The sequence below is a fragment of the Monodelphis domestica genome, chromosome 6 (assembly GCF_027887165.1).
Source record: "Monodelphis domestica isolate mMonDom1 chromosome 6, mMonDom1.pri, whole genome shotgun sequence".
NCBI lineage: Eukaryota > Metazoa > Chordata > Mammalia > Didelphimorphia > Didelphidae > Monodelphis > Monodelphis domestica.
Genome location: NC_077232.1, coordinates 43432896 through 43456287, shown reverse-complemented (window position 1 = coordinate 43456287; position 23392 = coordinate 43432896). Strand labels below are relative to the sequence as shown.

Sequence of the window (23392 nt, the reverse complement as noted above, 5' to 3'; positions counted from 1 at the left end):
ATCAAGTATGGACAGAAGTGGGGAGAGAAAGGGGTGGGACTGCATGGAGAGAAGGGGAGGGGTTAGGGGAGACAGAGGGAGAAGTTGAGCAAGGGGGGAAAGAGGGTGGGTTCCGGCCATGGATGGCTTGAGCATTGGCTGAGTGGGCTCAGTGGAATCTTCTTTCTTATTCTCCATATTACTCAAGCTTTACGGAAGGTTGTCTATTTGAGTCTGTAGTTTAATCAAACTAGCTTTCTGTTATTGTTTCTTGAGGAGAAATAGATAAAGTGTAAAATATCATATGAGTAATATCATGCCCAGGAACAGTATTAAACAAAGCCATGTGTTTCTCCTCCCTTAGTTCTTTCTCTGGATGTGGATAAGAGTTCTTTCTCACAAGTCCCTCAGAATTGTCCTGGATCATTGCATTGCTGCTTGTAGAGAAGTCCATTATTGTTTACATTAGTCTTAAAAATTCAAATATTCTAAAGAATAAAATTATTTTTACTTAGTTTTTTAATTTTAGAAATCATTGTAATCAATCTCAGCTTATAAAAGAATTGACATCACGTTTTAAGCTTTTAAATCAGAGTATTGCACAGTTGAATTTTTTTCCAGTTATTTTTCTTCACCTTGTGCTTAATTAGAGTAACTAATAGATTTCTTAAAATGTTAAACAGAATAGAAATGTTCTCTGTAATTTTTCATTGTGAAATAAAAGTGACCTTGGAGATGGAAAGAAGGAATAATGATTTCACAATATCTTTGTACCACATTATAACCATGTATTTATTAAATACATATAGAAACTTTTCTTTTTACTAAATTTGCTTAAGCCACCAGAAATTTGAGATTCACTTTTGAAGTTTACTTGATTAAAAAAAAAAGCCAAGCAGTAGAGATAGGACAAGGTATAGAGCACACAATAGTATGATGTTGTTAATAGACCTACAAGCCCTTAAGTGCCTATTATAGAAAGATCTGCCCAAGAAAATTTGAAAGCAGGCACTGTGATAATATCTGAAATCAAAAGAGCACATCAAAATTTATAAAGTTCTTTCCTGTGAAGGGCTATTTGTATTAAGGTTCAGACCCAGGTCTTTCCTGACTCCAAATTCAGTGTTCTTTACACTAACTAGTACTGTACTAGTACTAGTATTTTAAATCTAAAAAAAAATTAAATCTAAATATTTAAAATCTCCTATTATGGCCTACATGTTTTCTCTGTAGTATACTTCCCATTCTCGCACAACTCTCTGTATTTCTATACAGTACTAGTACTACACTAACTAGTACTGTACTGTCAGAAGTAAATACATGTCCAGTTGTGCAAATGATATTTTACTGCCTTTTCTATGCTGAGTGAAAAAGTTGGCCTTCAGAACTCCTTTATATTCATCTTTACCATTTCTGTTTGGTGAATGAAGCCTGAGGGATCCCTTGGATCACTTTATAGGATCAAGAAGGATTACTATGGGACCCCAACTATTCCCTAATCTTCAGTTATCTTTGAAGTCTGCTGTCCACACCACACAAGTACAAACCTGTTTGGCCACTGCTGTCATTATTTCTGGTGATATTGGGATTAGTATTAAATCTGTTTGGGGGATTAAATTTGGAAAGCATAGTGGTGAATGAGTCTTTATTGTAGAAATGGATAAAGAACAAATCACAGAATTTAAAATCTCCTATTATGGCCTACATGTTTTCTCTGTAGTATACTTCCCATTCTCGCACAACTCTCTGTATTTCTATACAGCACATCTATCTAGGGAATAGGCAGTGGGAAATATAAAGGTTCTTTCAGCACGAAAATCTGATGTGAAGACTCCCTCCACCATCACATAGCACCTGTCTTGGCTTGATAACTCGCAGTAGTTCCTGTGGTGCATAAAGATTAGGAGACTTGCCCAAGAGTTAGAAAAAGGATGTGAATCCATATCTTCTGACTCTTAAAGCCCCAAATTTTCTTCATTATGCCACATGGCTCTGGTTTTAGAACATTTGTTATTAATGGCAATTAACATGTAACATAAGTATAAGTATAAATTAGTTTAGGGTTCATTTGTTTAGTTGAGTTACTATTGCCTTACTGTTACCATATAGTGTGACAAGGAAATCACTTTAAAAGACTGATATATATTAATTTAAGGTCACCAAGGAATTCAGCTATGTAATTCCTTAATGAAAACTCAAGTCAGCAGTCAACCTTTTATGGAATTTAATTACAAACAGGAGGAAGAAAGGTATTAGAGAGAGAGAGAGAGAAGGGAATAGGGCTTAAATACCCCCTCTGTTTAGGCTGGGCCAAAAGGCCCACGCCCTTAGATAGCTGAGGCAAAGAAAAGAGATCAGTCCCTATCACTCACGTGACCAAAATGGAGAAACAGTCTCAGGGGCCTCCACCTCCAGCTTCCTTCAGAGCAAGCTTCTCAGAGCACAACCTCTCAGAGCAAAACCTCTCCAACCCCTTCTAGGCCTCAGACCCCCCGCTATCTTTAAGCAAACCATCTAAGTTCCCTCCCCTCAGTTCTCACATCTACCAATCACTATCCATGTCTTCCCTGTGCCAATGGTGGCTCTAGCTTAACCCAGGACCACCCAGCGGTCTGTGGCTTTGCACATGTCTGTTGAAGGTCATATTCTCAAATAATTAAATCTTGATCCTTTGCTGCAGCCCTTCCTAAATCCTGTTACCCTGAGTAGGGTGGAGATTGGAAGTTCCAAGACCTGGTTCTGTCATTCCAAGTATCTCTATTGTATCAATTCTAAAATCAATCATGACTCAAAGAACTTCCTGTTCTATGCTTAAGCATAGGTCAAAGCCCTTTCCATTGTTTAGCAAAAGGTTTCTGTCCTAAAGTAATCTTAAGTAGGGAGGAGAAGGACCCTTCCATGCCAAAAGGGGGGTTCACATTCCAATAGACTATCAGTAGGAAATTTTTCAAGTATGAAATTTCCCAATGGTGAAATTTCCAACATTTTTAAGTCTAAGAAATTTTAAGGTTTACAATAGTCTCTTAATATAGCCATCATAATAATTAAAAACTAATTGTTAGAATACTTACTGTTGCTAGTACTATACTAGACATTTTCTCATTTTTGTAAGGAGACCACTTTTTACAGTTTTAAAATTATTTTTTTCTTCCCATATTCTTTATTTTTGAGTAATCTTATAAAACCAAACAAAACCCAATAACATAAACCTAAATAAATAATTGAAATATCATTGCATTTTGACTCAATAGGTCTTTCTCTGGAGGTAGATAGCATTCTTTGTCCTAAGTCCCTCAGAATTGTCCCTGTTCTTTGCATTGCTGGGAATAGCTAAGTCTTTCACAATTTGATTATTCCATGATATTGCTGTTACTATGTACAATGTTCTGGTTCTGTTTATTTCACTCTGTATCTGTCCATGAAGGTTTTTTGGGCTCTTTCTGAAATCATCCTGTTCACCATTTCTTACAGCATGATAGTATTCCATCACTATCATATACCACAATTTTTTTTGACCATTCCCCAGTTGATGGACATCTCTTCAATTTCCAGTTCTTTGCCACCACAAAAAGAACCTAGATAAATACAAATACAAGTAGCTCTTTTCCCTTTTTTTTCTCTTTCGAATTCAGACCTAATAGTGAAATTACTGAATCAAAAGGTATGCACTAATTTATAACCCTTTGGGCATAGTTCCAAATTGCTCTTTCAAATGGATGGATCAGTTCACTGTTGGAGGGAGCACTTTTTGATGTTTAATGGAAGTAGGGAGATTTGAAATAGAAGTGGAACCTACATATTAGGTCTATATTAAAAGCATATGCTTTTAACACCTCATTTTATTACAGTCTTGCATCTCATAATATTTTTTGCTGGGGAATAATAAAAACATGTTTTAACAGAAATATGTTCTTTTAGCATGTGGGCAGCTTAATGATAATTTAGTTTGTAATTTTGTGCTCAGTTTGGTTAACTAATTTGTTTTTTGGCTAGATTCTTCTTCAAAGGTGAAATATATACATTTGGCTTTACATTTTTAATTACTCATAAAAAAGATGAATTCCAATTAGATGTGAACTTAAAAATGTTTATATGAATTTCTGATTTGATAAAAACTTTATTACTTTGGGATAATTCAGTCATTGTCAAGAGTCACTGGTATTTTTCCCTGTAGTCAAGGATGTAAGGTTGATATGAGAATTTTTCATTGCTGTAAAATCAGTACTACTTATGTAGATATTTTTTGGTTGTGCTATGTTTTTACTTCTTGATTTTTTTTTCTTTTCAATAGGTATGCATTCCTCAACAGCATCTGAGTTGTTTGTTACTGGAGCTTTGCCAACCACTGGGACGTTTCCACCAACATCCACTCTTTCCACTTATCAGCATCCCAACACCTTCAGCAATAGAAACTTTGCTACTACCCCACCTCTGACACTTCAAGATTCAACTTTCAATAATACTTCAAATGGTATTTTAAATCCTCATGACCCTTTACTACAAGTCAAGACTTCACAGGGTACCATTTCAACTGCTTTGGCATTTGAACGCCTGGGTAGTTCTGTGTTAAGTACCAGTGTACCACCTCAGTCGTCTACATATCGTTCAGCTCAAGAGTCTGCACCCCATCTTTTACAACCTCAGTTTGGCTTGTTGTCTTCACCCCTTGGAGGAGGCCAGCAAGCTTCTCAAGCCTATAGCTCATCAGTTTTTACTGGTTCTACAACATCCATTGAAAGAGTTCTTCGAGAATGTAGTGTTATTAAACACCATCAGCGGCCTTCAAATACTCAGGCTATTCAGGCACAACTGACTGGTTCACAGCATTCCTTACCTAGTTACTTTTCAAATGCAAGTGTAGCTGATTTTCAGGACACAACCAGGCAGCCATCTTTATCTTGTAATCCAGTTGGAGATTCTACTCAGGTGAGCAATGGAGGACCACAACAAAAGACCTCCCAAGTCTCAGTGGGACTAGCTCAGTCTTACCCATCTACAATTCCATCACCCAATTATCTTCCTACTTCAAAAGTAAAAAGCTGCTCTACAAAGCAACCACCAAGGTCAACTAAGACCCCCAAACCTCAAAGTGTGATGCCTCCTGTGCTAAAACAAAACTATTCCAAATCTTTACACAACCAGAGTTCTGTGATATCAGGCCAAGCACAAATTTATTCTACAGCTCAGCTACCCAGCCTTTTATCAGTTAGCCAATCCCAAAATTATGCTTCCACGCAATCACATAATGTGCCATCTATTGTTCATTCACAGGTTTACACACACAATAAAGTTGAGAAGTTGCCCCCCTTATACAAAACACTGACTTTTTCTGGGCAATCTCAAACAGTAACTTCTGAAAGTCAAACAATTAGTTACTCCTCTCAACAACAGCAGGTTTTATCTTCAATTACAAATGAGAACTATTCTACTCAAACAAGGGATATTTCTTCAGTTAGTCAATCTCAGAGTTATTCTTCTGGTCACTCTCAGGGTTTATCTACTGTCAGTCAATCACAAGTTAATTTCTCATCTCAATCACAAGTTTTGTCGGCTGGTAGCCCTTCAGAAAACTATACTTCAGGTCAGTCTCTAACATTAACATCACCTTCTCTACCATTTTCTTCTTCACCTCAAGTTCAGAATTTGCCAGCTTCTAGCTCCACCCAAAATTATATTTCTATGCATTCTTCTCAAAGTGCTCACACTCAAGGATCATCGTCACCACAGTCACAAAAATTTTTACCAACTGCCCAGTCATCTCCTTTTGCATCCCCTGTTCATTCACAAACCTTACAAAATAATAGATCTTCCTCTGATGCAAAATCTTACACTAAAAGAAAACTTGATTCTACTCTGTTTACATCCTCAAAGAAAGAAGATGAATTTCCAGTACAAGATTTACAAGTGTTACAGCAGCGGGCATCTCTTAAGTCACCAACCCAGAGGCTGCCTGAGGGAGAAATTAATGCTCAAGATCCAACCTACAGAGTTCCAAAGGCAAATGATAGATATCCTCAGAGTGTCATTAGAAGTAATTCTTGCCTTGAAGATCAAGTTGTTGGGGTTGCTTTACAAGAGCGAGAAAAGGAGGAAAGAATGGTTGGCTCAGTGGCACATCTTACCCAGTCCATTGGGCCGATTCCTAATGTGTCAAGCCATGATATTAAGAAAGCATCTAATTTAATGCAGTCCTCACAAGTAAACACTAATGCAAAAGAATTAAACCAGCAGCATCCTCTTTTACCGAAGGTTCATGAAGTACAGGTTCAAGAACAACAGAGTCAGGCCATTCACCCTACCCCACAGATTCAGATTCAGACTAATGCTTTAAGACAAGTCCATCAACTTCCCTTGCCTAGTTCACAGGTGCTTCTTGAGACTGGGTATGACTTGCAAATTTTTCAGCAGTCAATATTGCAGGCAAGCTTAGACCAAGCAAAGGCATCCACACAAATGCAGCCTGTTCAGAGTTCTCAGCAAATAGTACATCCCTTCCTTCAGTTGGACAGTGCAATTATTCAAAGCAATGGAGGACATTCTCAGCAGCAGCTTCATCCCCCAAATTCCGAGGTTATTAAAATGGATCTTTCAGAATCTTCTAAACCATTACAACAACATCTAGCAACAAAAGGCCAATTTAATCAACCAAATCAACATGATTCAAAGAATCAATTTGTTTCCCTTGGTTCAATGTGTTTTCCAGAATCAATACTTCTCAATGATGAGAGAAACATTTTATCAAATGATGATGATATCTTAGCAGCTACTGCTGTAGCTTGTGGGGTTACACCATCTGATTTTGCTGAATCAGCTTCAAGTGAAACAATTCCAATGGTTGAAAATGGTGATGACCACAAAACCCATTTTCAGCAGTCAGCAGATATTAGACATGTGACTCCAGACTTTAACTCTCTGACAGCCATGGTAGAAAAATCAGAGAATCTAAACAATATTTCCTTAAATGGTGGCCAAATTACTATAAACCTTTCATCTTTACCCATCATTCATTCAAAGAATATGAACCTTGATCAAAAGCATCTTGAAACTTCTGATCAAAATATCACCCCCTCAACAGTTGAGGAGCAGCAGCAAAGCTCTGAAACAGTGAATAAAATCTCTAATATTAGTCATGAATCTGAAGAAGACAATGAAGTCCCTGCTGATGGCATGTTAAATATTAGAGACCAAGAGTTTGTTACTAGTAGTAAAAGTCTGAGTGGAGAAAGTGCTGTTTCAGAGAGTGAATTTCATATGACTAGTGATACTAGTTCTACAGGGTCCCAGAATAAAGTCTCACTTCCTCTAATGACTATGGCACAACCTGGGGATATGATCAGTGTCAAGACTGAAGAAGATGACCAAGATATAATACAATTTAACCTTCAGAAGAAAAGACTTACAGGAAAAGGGCTGATGAAGGAGGATGATAACAACAGTAACCAAAAACAGGTGAAACGGCCCCCACAAAATAAACGTCAGAATTCCAGGGGCACAGATACATGCTTGCCATTTTCTCCTTCTATTTCAGAATGTTGTCATGATGGTTATCAGCATCAAGAAAAGATGAGACAGAAGATCAGAGAAGTTGAGGAGAAGCAGCCAGAAGTGAAAACAGGATTTATTGCCTCTTTTTTAGACTTTCTGAAATCTGGTCCTAAACAGCAGTTTTCAGCCCCTGCTGTACGAATGCCAAATAGGACTCGAAGGCCAGGGACCCAGGTTGTTCGTGCACCTTGCCACACTCAACTCCCAAAGACTTCATCTACTTCACCTGCAGTGTCTGAAGCTGGGGGCTTTAGTCCTTCTAGAAAAATTGATGAACTCAAGAAAAATGTTGAAGCTTTACCATCATTTTCTTCTGATGATGAAGATTCTGGAGGCTGTAGTAATGATCTTCAAAAGAGCATCTCCACTGTTTTATCAGCTTTGGATGATACTTCTGATAAAAAAATTAAGTCAGGTAAATTTTACATTGTTGGTCATGATTGTAATAGCACTAGCATAACAATTTCTAATGGGATTGTCTGTTTGGGGCTTTTATTTTTTAAAGTATACACTGAGCTGGAAATAGTATAGAAAATATTGGACTGTAAAGTAACGTGCCTTCATTTCAAATACCTTTTTCAGGAGGAGATTACTCAGCTAGAATAGGTGCTACATTCATTGCTCTTTTCTTCCTTCAAGGTGAAGAAGTAAGGAAGAGGGCTGGCCATAGCTTTTATTTTCGTTCTTAATAGCTTCTGGCAAATACATACAAAGATTTTTCTAGAAAATTTGGTTGGGAAATACATGTGAAGTTCTTCAGTTAAGAATTTTGTCCTGTCGTAGGCAAGGCAATTAAGGTCCACATTGAAGGAAGGTCATAGGGACAGGTGATGGTTAAGGAAGACAGGAATAGATTCATCAACAGAACAGAAGCCAAGGGCTTTCCTAGTATCAAGGGTTGAGGTCCAGTCAGTTGATAAGGCAAAAGTCACTAAAGCATGGGCAGGCACATGTGTGTATGTTCTCAAATGTTCTTTTGCATAACATTGTCTGAGGATTAGTTGATAAATTGAGATTCGGACCAGAGATTGAAGAGGAGGGAGAATATAAATCTACATCAGAGAAAGCTCCAAGTAAACTTTGTTGTTATAGAATGTGCAGCAGTAGGTGCTGCTTTTTCCCTGTGTACCTTAAAGTGCTTGTTCTGGAGTAGGCTTGTGTTACCTTTCATAAAGCAAAGGTCCATTATCTCCTTAGTTTTCCTTCCTATTCCACTCTTGTCAGATGGTAATATGTCTTCTACAGTATTTGAATATTCTGCTGTGGCTTGAGGATGCTTGTCACTCTCCTGTTTCCCAGCCATTCAAAGGTTCTGGCAACCAGACCATATGAAACAGGGAAATTTTCAATGGGATTTTTTGTTTTTAAGGGATGTCCTAAGAGTCAAACCTCCTGTTGGCATGTACAGTTTCATTCCTCTGGATTTGGAACAATCATTAACTTACAAAAGTGATGCCAAATAACTGATGTTCTAAATATCTTTGTACAAAGTTTGCCCGGTTTATACTTAATTTCTATTACTCATATATAAACATATCCTTGTGTTGGGGATGTCTCCTGAGTTGTGGCATAGATAGAGTCCTGAGTTATTGGAGGTTGTACAGGTAGAGGTGGAGAGTAAGGACTAACCGCAAAGCTCAGAGAGGCTCGTCACCAAGTTGGCTCCGTGCAGATTGATAAATTTTTCCTTTTCTTTTGTTCTTTATTTTTAAATATTTCTCCAAGGTTACATGATTCATGTTCTCTCCCTCCCTGTTCCCGGAGCTGACAAGCAATTCCACTGGGTTAATATACATGGGTTATCACTTGAAACCTATTTCCATATTATTCATTTTTTAATAAAGGATGATGAATTTTTCAATCACTTCACATCATTTTGGTGGGAAATTTTATTGATCTGTTTTTTTTTTTCAGATCAACTTTATTTTGAAAGCAACAAACTGGGGGAAATTTTTTTATAACAAAACTTTGACAAAGGTTTAATTTCCCAAATATATAAGGAACTAAGCCATATCTACAAAAAAAATCAAGCCATTCCCTAGTTGACAAATGGTCAAGGGACATGAATAGGCAGTTTTCACATGAAGAAATCAAAACTATCAATAAGCACATGAAAAAGTGTTCTAAATCCCTCCTGATTAGAGAAATGCAAGTTAAAACAACTCGGAGGTACCACCTCACACCTAGCAGATTGTCCAGTATGGAGGCAAAGGAAAGAAATAAATATTGGAGGGGATGTGGCAAAATTGGAACACTTGCATTTGTTGGTGGAGTTGTGAATTGGTCCAACTTCTGGAAAGCAATTTGGAATTATGCACAAAGGGCTTTAAAAGACTGCCTGCCCTTTGACCCTGCTATACCATTGCTGGGTTTATACCCCAAAGAGATGATAAGGAAAAAAACATGTATAAAAATATTTATAGCCACACTCTGATGGCAAAAAGTTGAAAAATGAGGAGATGCCCTTTGATCAGGGAATGGCTAAATAAACTGAGGTATCTGTTGGTGATGGAATACTATTGTGCTAAAGGAACTGGAGGAATTCCATGTGAACTGGAACGACTTTCAGGAAGTGATGCAGAGCCAGGAGAACATTAAAAACAGAGACAGATACACTGTGGTAAGATTGAATGTAACTGACTTTGCTACCAGCAGCAATACAATGAATCCAGGACAATTCTGGAGGACTTATGAGAAAGGACACTATCCACATCCAAAGAAAGAACTGTCAGAGCAGAAATGCAGAAGAAAAACACATGATTGATCACGTGATTGGATATGGATATGACTGGGATGTAGACTCTAAAAGATCACTCTATTGCAAATCTGAATAACATGGAAATAGGTTCTGAACAAGGATACATGTATATAACCCAGTGGAACTGCTTGCCAGCTCCAGGAGGGGGGAGAGAAAAATCATGAATCATATAAACATGGGAAAATATTCTAAACTTAAAAAAAAAAAGATTACCTTCATCTTGTAACATCTCCCTTTTCCCTTCCCCACCCAAGAGCCGTTTTTTAAAAAGAGTAAAAATGAGAGAGAAGCAAGAAACCACTTCATCAAAACTAGGCAGCGTAACAAAGCCTAACAGTATGCACTATATTTTACATCTATATCCTTGCAAAACAAAAAACAAAAAAAACAGAGGGAAATGCATCCTCTTCTTTCTTCTGGATCAGGCTTACTGTCATTATGATTGCATGGTGTCATTTCAGTTTTTGCTCTTTAAATTTACATTGTTATAGTCATTCTACATGTTGTTTTACTGGTTCTGTAGCCTCTGTCTCAGTTCATATGTTGCCTCTGGATTCTTCACATATATTGATTCTTAAAATGCAAAATATTCCATACCATTCACACACTATGGTTTGTTTAGCCACTCTACAATCTACAATCATTCAGTCATTATTGACTTTGTTTCCAGTTTTGGGCTGTTACAAAAAGTGATGCTCTCGGTAGATACTTTGGTGTGTGGAGAGTCTGCCTGTGACACCCTTGGGTGCTGGCCTAGCACTGGGATCTCTGGGTCAGTGTGGCTGTGTTAGCCCCTGAAGACCACCTACAAGGCCATAGAGAGTTTGGGATGTCAGTGCAGGGAGAACTTTGTGGGAAGAAGTAGCTGTCCTCTTGCTGGGTATGGATGCTTGACTGCAAAACTGCCAAGTATAAACCATATTAAAATGTAATTGTGAAATATTTAACAATGGAAATGTAAACACCAGGACATAGGTAATGTTTTCTAAGTTAATATTCTGCAGGGATTCATTTCTGTTTGAGTTTGGCACCAGTGTAATATACAATAAAGGACTAAGGAGGCAGTATGGATCAGTGGAAAGAGCAGTGATTGGAGTCAGAGGCCCAGAATTCAAATTATAATTCATACTTGGTTAACTAATAAGTGACTTGGACAAATCATAGCCTCTATGATCCTCAGTTCCCTCTTCTGTAAAATTAATGGGTTAGATTGGATAGCCCATGAGATCTTTTGCATACTAGATTCTTATCTTATGATTGTAGAAATTTTAATAAAGTCATGAAATCCTTCACATTTCCAGTTTTCCTTTCAGGTTTGGGGAGAAAACTATATTAATAAAGTATAAAGAAGCCAATGATGTGAATTTATTATAAAAGTAGGTTTAAACTATTGTTTTGGAATTTTGGTTGTTTTTGGTTTTCTATCAGTTGTTACTAGATATATCCCTTTCCTTGATGAGTCTTCCTCTTAGCAAAGAGCTAGGAAGTATCTGAGGTCAAATTTGAACCCTAGTCCCCCTGACACCAGGCCTAGCACACTAACCACTGAGACACCCAGCTGCCCCAGTGTTGTACTTCTTAAAAACAAGATTTCTAAAGATCATTCTTTTATATTTTTGGTATCGAATTAATGGTACAATTGAACCTAATTGGAACAATTTGTGCCTAATTGAATTTCTAAGATCATATGAAAAACTGGTAAAATTCTTCTCGCCTTGGATCACATGGGTAATTCTTCTGTGGTAACAAAGAATCAAAGTTTCTGATGCATGCTTCAGGGACTCCTGTCCATCTCAGTTGGTGGGAATGAACAGACATTCCTGCAGCAGCCTCCCTGTTTCTCCTCAGCTGGTTTTGGTCCTAGGCCCTATGGTGTAAGCTAATGCTATAGCAGTGGGATGAGGGGAAGCCAGGGACTTGGCAAGTGTAGCTCAATAGTCATACTCACGTAGTGCAAACAAGGCAGTCTCCTGCTGCTTCTGTTATTTTCCATCTCTGAGGAATTTTGGGTTTTGATGGCATTGATGGTAGAAACAGATAAAAGCCTGCAGGAGATGGGGGCAGCAGCAGTGGGCAAGGAGAAGTGAGTTCACTGGAGGAGTAGTAGGTGATTATTCATCAGCAAAACTTTTAAGGGTCTACTGTGTCCTGGACAGGGTTCTAGGCTCTGAGAATGCAAAGATACTTACAGTATAGCTAGAGTAAACAGTAATGGGGAGTGAGTGGTGCCAATATTAGAAACTGAACAATTCTTGATGGGTTTCTTATGGAAGGCAGCACTGGAGCTGAGTCTTAAAGGAGCTTGGTTGGTAAAAATGTTTTTGCTTTTACAGATAGATACACAAACCATTGTTTTAGAGGGTGATGCACATTGGGAAGTTTCTAAAGCTTGCCCAAGTAACACAGATGCTTTGTCCTAAATCTCTGGCATACCATACAATGCAAAAAAAGTTATTAAAGTGTGATCTCTGTTCTAGACACATTATTTTTTTCTTAGTGCAGTTTTTCTTGTGCACATTGCCTACAGGGCATGCTAGAGAACATGTATGGAGCAAATGGATCTTTTGCTTAAAAGGTCCACATATCACTGCATAACCCTGTTTCACTTATAGGTGAAGGGTTTCTGTTATCCCAAATTGCAATTAGTAAACCCTATATCAGGGTTAATCCTCATTAAAGAACCAAGAGGTGTCACTGAATTAAAGAGTACTTGGCTGGGAGGAAAATGAAAGAAGCCCAGAGAAGTGGGAGGAGGCTGGATTATGAAAGACTTTGGATGCCAAACAGCATTTTGAATTTGATCCTGGAAACAGTATGGAGCCACTGCAGTTTGAGAGGGGAGTGACCCAATTGAACTAGCAGACTATTGCATTTGTCCAAATATGAGTTGATAACAGTCCTGTACCAGACTGGTCTCAGTGTAGAGCAGAGGTCATATTTGAGAGATAATGCAGAGGCTAAATCAACAGAAGGCAGAAGAATGGATATAGGGGTCGATGGGGTAAGGGTGGGATGAGAGATAATGAGTAGTCAATGTTGGTTCCTGAGGGACTGGGAGGATGGTGTTGTCTTCTACTAGAGAAGTAAGGTGGGGAAGAGAAGGGTTTGGGGAGAATAGTTTGGTTTTGAATGTGCTGGGTTTAACTTGTCAGTTGGACATCTAATTCAAGATATCTGAAAGGCAGTTGGAGATAGGAGACTTGTCTGTTTGCCTTGTTCCTCCAGGAACACTAATAAATAAACTCTGTAGGTTAGGTTTTTCTATTCTTACTCTTCTAGAAGTACATCTGGATATATGATGAAGTCCAAATGTGATGAATTCACTGCCTTGGATGGTGAAAAGCATGCTTTTGAAAAGATGTGCAAAGATAAAAATCTTAAAAAAATGTTTTTCCTTATGTTATGGTTCTTGTTTCAGCTTTTAAATACTTTTAGAGTAACTTTGTTTAACTGGGTCTTTTGCCAAGTCCACTTTAAACTAGCATTATTAACTCTCCACTGCATCTCATTTTTTTGAAGCGGTGTCACTACTCAAAATCTAGGAATATCTTGCTCTTCTATAAGGTTTTATGGAGAGTTGACATTCTAAACTGGTATTGTCCTTGGCTGCCATATTTTGTGCCGAGATGAAGTGTTGAGGTAATTTCTAGACCCTTTCAGTCTCCTTGTTGTAGCTATTGGAACTCTACACATCAGTTAAATTTAAATAACCCAAACTTTTATTTTCATTAATAACTTCTTTTAAATCACATGTATTTCTGAGTAAATGAGTATTTCATTCTTCTCTACAGTCCAGTTCTTACTTTGGGAACTTCTTTCCTTATCATAGGGGTGTTCTCACCCTGGAACTTCCCTTTCCCTTTGGCACCTTCCTTTTTTGGTTAGTTCTGCCTAGAACCTCTGTTTTAAGGAAAGGTCAAAACTAACCATGTCTTAGTTCTTCTTTGAGCTCACTTCTGACTCTCCAGACTTTCTCCACTATGCCCCCCTCCCAGGGATTCCTCACCTCACCCCACCCTTTTAACCTTCTTTTCCCAACTTTCTGACATTAGATTGTAAGTTCCTCAAGGACAGGGACTCTCTTTTTGTTTGTATTTGTTCTGCTAGTGCTTATTGATTTGTGAATGATTAGATCTCTGGCTTCTCTAGGCAGTGATCTATCTATTCCTTAAAAGATAAATAAAATAGGGTTGGTGATGTGTGACAGTTCTTCAGAACTAATAAAAACACTGACAGTGTTCAACATTATATTCAGTATATCAGTTCATAGCCCTACCCACTACCATTTAATAAGTACTGATTGATTGGGATCAAGCTTGGACATTACAATTATATACTTTTCAGTTTAGACTTTTCTGTTTATAGTATGTGGTTATTGTGTATATTTTTAAATTGTTTTCTTGCTTCATTTTATATTTCTCATTCAATTTAAATATGTTCGTATGAGTCTCTGAATCCCTATTTCTCATGGTGCAGTAATTTTTTATTAGCAGCTAAACTTCTGTTTGAAGTTGTTTTAGACAGTATTGATCTTTTATCCTTTTCCCATTTTTTTGTGACAAAACTTTTTTGAAAAATAGAACAAGTGAGAGCTATTTTAATTGTTTACTTTTTAATTCTTCTAACTTTGTGCCAAATTGGTGCTGTTGCGCCTATTTTAATAAGAAGTGTTTTAAATAAGTTTTATTTTTGCTATCCCTCCCCCCCAATACCTGACAGTTTTTTGTTGTTGTTTTTTAATAACAACACAAGGTATAGTTTAAAGTGTGTGTGAGTTGGAGTGGGATCCAAGTTGTGGCCCTCTCATTTTCTAGGCTGCTAAAGTTAAGGTTTATTAAGTTGCTTATTGGGGATTTTGATTGGGAGCTATAAAGTCAGTCTGCCATTATTAAGTGCCAGAACCTGGCAAAATGCTAAGCCCTGGGAATGCAAAAAAAAAAGGGCAAAAGATTGCCTTGAACTCAGGGTCTATCCCCGAGGAGGAAATAAGCAAATAAACATGTGTAAACAAGATAAATGGAAATCTTCTGGGAGAAAGCCCATCAATTAGGAGGGAAAGAACCCCAGGAACTGCTTGACCTCCACTTTCAAAGAGCCAGTTCCAAAATGCCTTCCACAGTGGCAGATTTTTACTTACTGCTGTTTGACTCCAAACATTGGTCTCTATGTGGTTTTGTCCATAATCTTCACCATTGGTATAATCTGCCACTACAGAGCACCAAATACTCAGCAACAAGTGTCAAATAGTCAAGTCCTAATTCAAAATAGAAACCTATGGTAAACCAAGTTCACCAAGATGGTGAACTATCAGGAAACAGTACAGCTGAGCTCTCCTTTGCAAAATCCCTCCATAATGACCTAGAAAATGTACTATAGTGAATCCTGACGGGAGGAAATCCACAAAAGTCACAGTGAATTATTTGTCTAGCTCAGTTCAGCATAAAGAGGCAGAGAGGTCTGAGAATTAATGCAAATGGGATGAGGCCAATCACACACTATGGATGAAGAGAAGAACACTTTAGGACCTAGGGAGAATCTGGACAACAAGGCATCATAACTGGGATAAATGCCAACTGGCAGCTTTGTTGCCCACTATTCATTTCCAGGTCATGTATCTAGAACAGATCTGGGGACTTGCACGGGGAGGTGGCAAAGAAGTTTAGAAGCTAAGCAGCAGAGTATGGCTTTGACACTAGGAAGAGACTAGGGCCTGTTTCGGCATCTAGTCCAGGACAGGAATCTCAGACCACAGTGTAGCCTACATTTCTATCACTGAACCTATGGAACTTTCCAGCCAGCTGATAGACACTAAGTCCAGAGCATTCTGATGTTGTGCAGACCAAAAATAACATCAGGAACTTGCAGAGCTCAGACTAAGGAGACAGCAATATGACTTTGCTGTGGATGTAATGAAAAATTTACAGGTCTTCAACCTGTTCCCTGACATCCTGGGATAAGACAACATTCAATATCCCAAGAAATCAGCAATAGAACTTGGCCAGACCTTCTCTCCAGGAGTATGGCACAACTCAGCCCTAATATCAGGTCTGAAGCTGAGAAGACGTGGAAGAATGAGCAAACAAACAAAAAAATCTTTCCATAAAGAGCTATTATGGTGACAGGGAAGCTCAAGCAAGGCACAAACCCAGAAGTGAATGTCTCCAAATCATCTTTAAGCAAGCCTCAGAGAAAAACCCAGCTTGCTCATAAACCAAGCTATAATTTCTAGATGAGATAAAGCAAGGCTTTTTCCAAAAAATTAAATGTTTTACTAACGAAATGAGAATATTGGGGGAAATTGGAAAGGAAATGAGAGGTATGGGAGAATTGGAAAGGGAATTAACAAAAAGAGGTACAAAAACTTTGTCAAAGCAACAAACTCCTAAAAACTAGAATGGCCCCAACAGAAGCCAGTGACTCCATAAGGCAATAAAAAATAAGACAAGACTTAGGGGAGGTATGTGTCTGTGTGTACATATATAAACATAAGAGATTAGATAAGTAGAATCATAGCAAAAACAACTTATCTGAAAAACAGATCAAAGAGAATTTTGGAGAATCATTGGACTGTCTGCCACAACAACAACAAAAGAGCCTAGATACTCTTATTTCAAGGACTGTCAAAAGAACACTACCCAGGTCTCATAGAACTAGAGGGCAAAGTAGAAATAAAACCTACCAAGCCACCTCCTGAAAAAATTCTCAAAACAAAAACACAGGATCATGGTAGCTAAAATCCAGAGCTTCTAGATCAAATGAAAAATACTGCAAGGAACCAGAAAAAAAGATTTCAAGTACAGAGGAACCACAATCTGAGTGAGACACAATTTAGCAGCCACCTCTATAGTATTATGGATTTAACAGTCAAAAAGAATGTATTCAACAGAACTGAGTATTGTGCTATAGAGTTGGGAAATGGATCCTTTAATAAAGGACTTCTAAGCATTCCTGATGAAAAGCCAGATCTGTGTAGAAACTTTGAAGATCAAAACACAAGAAACAAAGCAATAAACTTGAATGAAACCATTGATAAGGAACTAAAGAAGGATAATCTGTTTGTATTCAAATATAGCTTCTGAATTCTATCATCATCAGTGGTCATAGAGGGAGTCTAATTAGAAAAGGCCTGAAAGTGGTTCCATTACTTCCTGATAATCTTAAGAACACATAGAGAGGTAAAAGGGAATACATTGGTGGCAGAAGGGAAAGGAGGGCTAGTTTAAAATTATCTCACATGATTAGGGTGTACAAGTAGAAGTTCATACAGAGAAAGAGAAGACGAAGGGTACAGAGTACAGCTGACGCTTCTATCTCACTCTAATCTGAATTGGTCCAAGGAAAGAATATATATATATATATTTCACTCAGGAAAATAGTAAGGGAAGAGAGAAGGAAGAATTAGAAAAAGTAGATTTAAGGAAAGATTAGTAACTAAAGAAAACCAAGGATACAAAAAACATTTTTATCTCTGTGAGGTGACAAAAGAAGTCTGAGGGAGTCCTCATCAATTGGGGAATGAACAAGTGTGGTGGAATACAATTATGCCTTAAGAAATCTTAAAGTTGATTTTAGAGTAACCTAAGAAGACTTATATGAATCAATGCAGAGTAAAGTGAACAGAACTAAGAAAATTTTATACAATGACAATAATATGGTAAAGGCAAACAATTTTGAACAGTTAGGAACTTTTTAATCACACAATACCCAACTATGATTCCAAACAGCTAATGAAACATGTCACCCACCTCCTAATAGAGAGGTTAAGAACTCAGAGTACAGAATGAGACAAGTTGTTTTTTTCCCCCCAACATAGCCAATATAAAAATTTGTTTTTATTTATACATATTTTTACTTGGTTTTGTTTTTCTTTTTCACACAATTGAATGGGGAAGAGTTAGGCAGGAAGATGATGAGTTAGATTTTTGATGATTTTTTTAAAAGAGGAATTGAATCCGCAGGGAAAATGGAAAATACATTCCCGAATAGTCCTTGATTTGAAAAAAATTTTTGTAATAATCCTAAAAGTTAACTTTTTTTAAAAGGTAGCACTTCCATCTCCGATAGACCAATCTGACCATCCTTACAGATGTGATAGGAAATTATAACATTATTTTTGTGATTCATATGAGTTGATGGATCAACAGGATTTTGTCAGGATTAGCAACCAAGGTCTCATTTCCTCTCACCTTTCCATTTAAACCTATGCCACACCAAAGTATTGAATTGCTCAGTTCAGATATATCCTGGATAAATTCTGTATCTGGATACTTCCTCAATGTATTTGGACTCTTAACATATTTTATTCCCTGATTTTGGGCCAAGATAATGTTGCTGACCAATCTCAAGTGACACAGGAACAGATAATGGAAGCAGCAATGGCTGTGCCTATAAATGCCAACAAATGTTTGTATACCAAATGGGAAGCTCTGGATCTCTACTTTGAAGGCATGTTCAAAAAGGATTTATTTTCTGAAGGAAGTTAAACCAAAACTGAACATTTCTGGAATGCTGTAGAGTTCTTAATGAGGTCTTATGATTTTGTTGGTTTAAAAAGCTCAGAAAGATTGTGCTCTGGAGAGCCATCACTTTTCCCTTTCTCTGACCTCCCCAAAATAATAACCACCTTGGGTCTAGGGACTTTCCATTTTTTCATTTTGACTTTAGATAGACTGGCATATAAAAGCCAGCCTTTAATTAATATGAATTCTAGGCACCAAGTCATTGAACAGCTAGAGAGTATCTAGGAGAGAACCAGTAGGATGGCAAGATAAAGATTTGAGGGCATGATTGAAGGAACTGAAGATGCTTAGTCTGGAGACTAGAAGACTTTGGGCATTGGGGTGGATACAGTAGTTGTCTTTGAAGGGCTGTAATGTGAAAGAGGGATTAGTTTTCTACTTGGGCCTAGACAGAAAGCAGGAACAAAGGATTCAAATTGATGTGAAGGAAAACTTAACAGGAAAGCACAAGTGGAATAAGATGTCCCTTGGGAGGAAAATGGATGTTCCCTTCACAAATTCTGCAGTCCTTGACTAAGAAAGTTTTTGCACCTCCTATTCTGAACTGTCTGTTGACTCATTTCATACCTATGGTAATTATTTGACTTCATTTCTTACATGAATTCCCAATTGATATTGTGGCAAATTTGTGATTTCCTTTGTGACTTTGCTTATAGATAATGAAGTTAACATCTCTAGTTTCATAATATTTCTTTAAGCCCATTTTTTCCCATTGGTTTTAGTTCTTTCTGATTTGTGTTGTGACTAGGCTTTGTACACTTCTGAAAGAAGTGGTAGAATCTTCCTGATCTATATTATGCTGTTGCAGATCTTCAAGAGTGACTAGCCAGTTTGTTTCAGGCAGAATACATAACCTACATCAAAGTTTGTGTACACTGAGTAGTTCTGATCTAGGGCATATTCTTCTGTTCATTTTTTTCCTGACCTGAGCTCCACAAGCTTTTGAAGCCAGTTGGTGATCAGAGCAGCTTATTCCCATGTTTCAGGGTTTTTAGCTAGACCCTTAAAGGTCTAAGATTCCTATTCTAGCACCCAGCTTCAGGTTCTAGGCTTCCTTCATTGGCCCCTGGTACTTGCTGAAAAGGTTAACTATATTGTACTCCCATGTTGGACTTTTCTGGCTAGGACCCATTGACTTCTCACTAGGTAGATGTGGGTTGACAAGATGCACTTGCTGTAGTTTTCCTGAACTTCTTGATTATTTTGATCCATTGTTCTTTTCTAAAATCCTTGGAGCAGTTGGTAGAGCTGGGCTATTTAGCTTCTGTTCATATTGACATGAAAAGGGTTGGTTCCCATGATGACTACTGGCTAATTAGGTGTAGAGAGTACATTTTCTTTTCAGATACAAATTGGACTAGATGACCTCTGAGATCCCTTTCAAGTCTGATATTCTGTATTCTGATAGTATTATTTTCTTCACTTCTCAAAAAACTTTTTGGGATATTTAATCTGCTGAGGTTTCAAAAGTATTTTCTTCCTATCCTAGCCACTAGAGAAGGCATTCGATCTTTGAGTCTTTCTCCCCAACTTCATCTAGACTATTTTCTTAGTCCTTCTTTGCAAACCATGTATGAATTTCTTTTTCATTATAGGAAGAGACCTTAAAAATCATCATTTTTCCTTAACTAAATTAAATCTCTTTAGATTTTCAAAATTTTAGGTACATATTTCTATGTAGGACAAAAATTTGGTTATTCTATTTAGAGAAATATAGAATATAAAGTTTAAAGTGGAAAGAGAAGAGAATAATATGAGAATGGAAATAATGTTTGTGGCTTAGGAAGAATAGAAACCTATTCGGCATTGGCATAGAAAGTGGAGCAGGAGAGCCCCTTATATCAGTGGAGCTTTCACACCTTAAAATGGGACTGCATCATTAATTGTATACAAAAAAGAGGAAGGAATGAATTGAACTTGCTCAAAAGCAGTTATTGGCACTTTCAGATTTTTTCTCTAAATCTGTATTTGTGAGGCCAATGAAAACTAAAAAGTTCTTATTTCAGATTCCTCCCAAAATTTGGCATTTTCTAACATTTTGAATTCCAAATTCTCTCCTTCCATCCCTTCCTCCCTCTGTAAGACAGTTGGTGGTTTGATACTATCTATATATATGCTATTATACAAAACATTTCCATATACAGAATATATTCTAAATCCAAGTGGTAGAGCTAGATTGGGACTAACAATTGAAAGAGACCAAGAAAAACCTCTTGAAGAACAGAGTACTTGAGCATTAGAATGATTTCAAGAGGTGATGAACGAGCTTTCCAGGCTCAGCCCGCCTCAGAATCAGCTGCCCATGCAGTTATTTCTGCTTCCACAACATTGCTTGTATGCACCCCCTTCTCTCCTTCCCCACAGGTCACCTCCTTGGCTCAGGCCCTTCTCCCATCCTCCCTGGACTGTTATGACAGCCCACTGTAGTTTCTCCTGGCTCAAGTCTGCCTCTGCTCCATTCTACAACCTTTAAAGTGACTCCCTCTCCTACTCCACTGGCTCCCTATTACCTCTGGGATCACATATAAACTCCATCCCTTTCCGGTCTTCATGTTACTTTCCTCTTCATGTACTTGACAGTTTGTTCCTATTGGTCTCCTTGCCCACTCCCATGTCGGGAGTTTTGTATAGGCATCTTATTCCTGGAGGGCTGGCCTCTCTCTCCTCTGCCTCATGGAACCCCCAGGCTCTTTGAAGACATCCTCAGCTCAGGAAAGACCTGCATGAACTGATGCAGAATGAAATGAGCAGAACCCCAGGAAGGAGTAGGGTGGGGGATGGACTTCATATACAGTAACAGCAATGGGGTGTGATGTTCAGCTACTCAGCAATACAGGATCCAGGACAATTCTGAGGGATTTATAACATCCATTTCCTGAGAGAATTTTTGTAGTCAGATGATGCAGATCAAAGTATATGATTTTTCACTTTAGTTTATTTGTGTTTTTGTTTGGGGGGGGGTTGGTTTTATATGATTATTTTATAAAAAGAGTAACTTGGAAATGTTTTGCATGATAATATACATATAACCCAGATCAAATTGCTCATTCTATCTAGGGAAGGGAGGAAGAGAGACAATTTGGATCATATATGGTCAGAAAACTTATGTGGAAAATTGTTACTACATATGTTTGGTAAAATAAAATATCTTTTATTTTTTTTTTTTTTAATCTGGAAACACTCACTGTTTTATTTTTTTTTTTAATTTTATAGTATTTTATTTGATCATTTCCATGCATTTTTCATTAAAGACAAAGATCATTTTCTTTTCCTCCCTCCCACCCCCCCCCCCCCCCGTGGCCGACGTGTGATTCCACTGGTATCATATGTGTTCTTGACTTGAACCCATTGCCATGTTGTTCGTATTTGCATCAGAGTGTTCGCTCCGAGTCTTTCCTCTGTCATGTCCCCTCAGCCATTGTAGTCAGGCAGTTGCTTTTCCTTGGTGTTTCTATTCCCTCAGTTTGTCCTCTGCTTTTGGATAGTGTTTTTTTCTCCTTGATCCCTGCAGATTGTGCAGGGACATTACACCGCCACTAATGGAGAAGTCCATTACGTTCGATGATACCACAGTGTGTTTGTCTCTGTGTACAATGTTCTCCTGGTTCTGCTCCTCTCGCTCTGCATCACTTCCTGGAGGTTGTTCCAGTTCACATGGAAATCCTCCACTTTATTATTCCTTTGAGCACAATAGTATTCCATCACCAACATATACCACAATTTGTTCAGCCATTCCCCAATTGATGGGCATCCCCTCATTTTCCAGTTTTTGGCCACCACAAAGAGCGCAGCTATGAATATTTTTGTACAAGTCTTTTTCCCCATTATCTCTTTGGGGTACAGACCCAGCAGTGCTATGGCTGGATCAAAGGGTAGACATTCTTTTATCGCCCTTTGTGCATAGTTCCAAATTGCCCTCCAGAATGGCTGGATCAGTTCACAACTCCACCAGCAATGAATTAATGTCCCTACTTTGCCACACCCCCTCCAGCATTCATTACTTTCCATAACTGTCATGTTAGCCAATCTGCTAGGTGTGAGGTGATACCTCAGAGTTGTTTTGATTTGCATCTCTCTGATTATAAGAGATGTGGAGCACTTCTTCATGTGCTTATTAATAATTTTGATTTCTTTATCTGAAAACTGTCTATCCATGTCCCTTGCCCATTTATCAATTGGAGAATGGCTTGATTTTGTGTACAATTGATTTAGCTCTTTATAAATTTGAGTAATTAAACCTTTGTCAGAGGTTTTTATGAAGATTTTTTCCCAACTTGTTGTTTTCCTTCTGATTTTAGTTACATTGGTTTTGTTTGTACAAAAGCCTTTTAATTTGATGTAGTCGAAATTATTTATTTTACATTTTGTGATTCTCTCTATGTCTTGCTTGGTTTTAAAGTCTTTCCCTTCCCAAAGGTCTGACATGTATACTATTCTGTGTTTACCCAATTTACTTATGGTTTCCTTCTTTATGTTTAAGTCATTCACCTATTTAATAAATAAGACAAGAAGCTGGTACTTTGAAAAAACAAACAAAATAGACAAAGTACTGGTCAATCTAATTAAAAAAAGGAAGGAAGAAAAGCAAATT

At 37.8% G+C, this 23392-nt stretch overlaps 1 protein-coding gene across 2 annotated transcripts in view; it reads left to right on the top strand.

The window, feature by feature from the left end:
• Positions 1-23392, top strand: part of QSER1 (glutamine and serine rich 1) — an 80084-nt gene that overhangs the window by 37516 nt on the left and 19176 nt on the right. The window contains exon 4 of one of the 2 annotated variants that reach the window (XM_016423472.2): positions 4271-7939. The exons of the other annotated variant lie outside the window; for it this stretch is intronic. Within the exon in view, the coding sequence (XP_016278958.2) occupies positions 4271-7939 (3669 nt within the window). The remainder of the gene's footprint in view (positions 1-4270; positions 7940-23392) is intronic. 2 annotated transcript variants of the gene reach the window in all.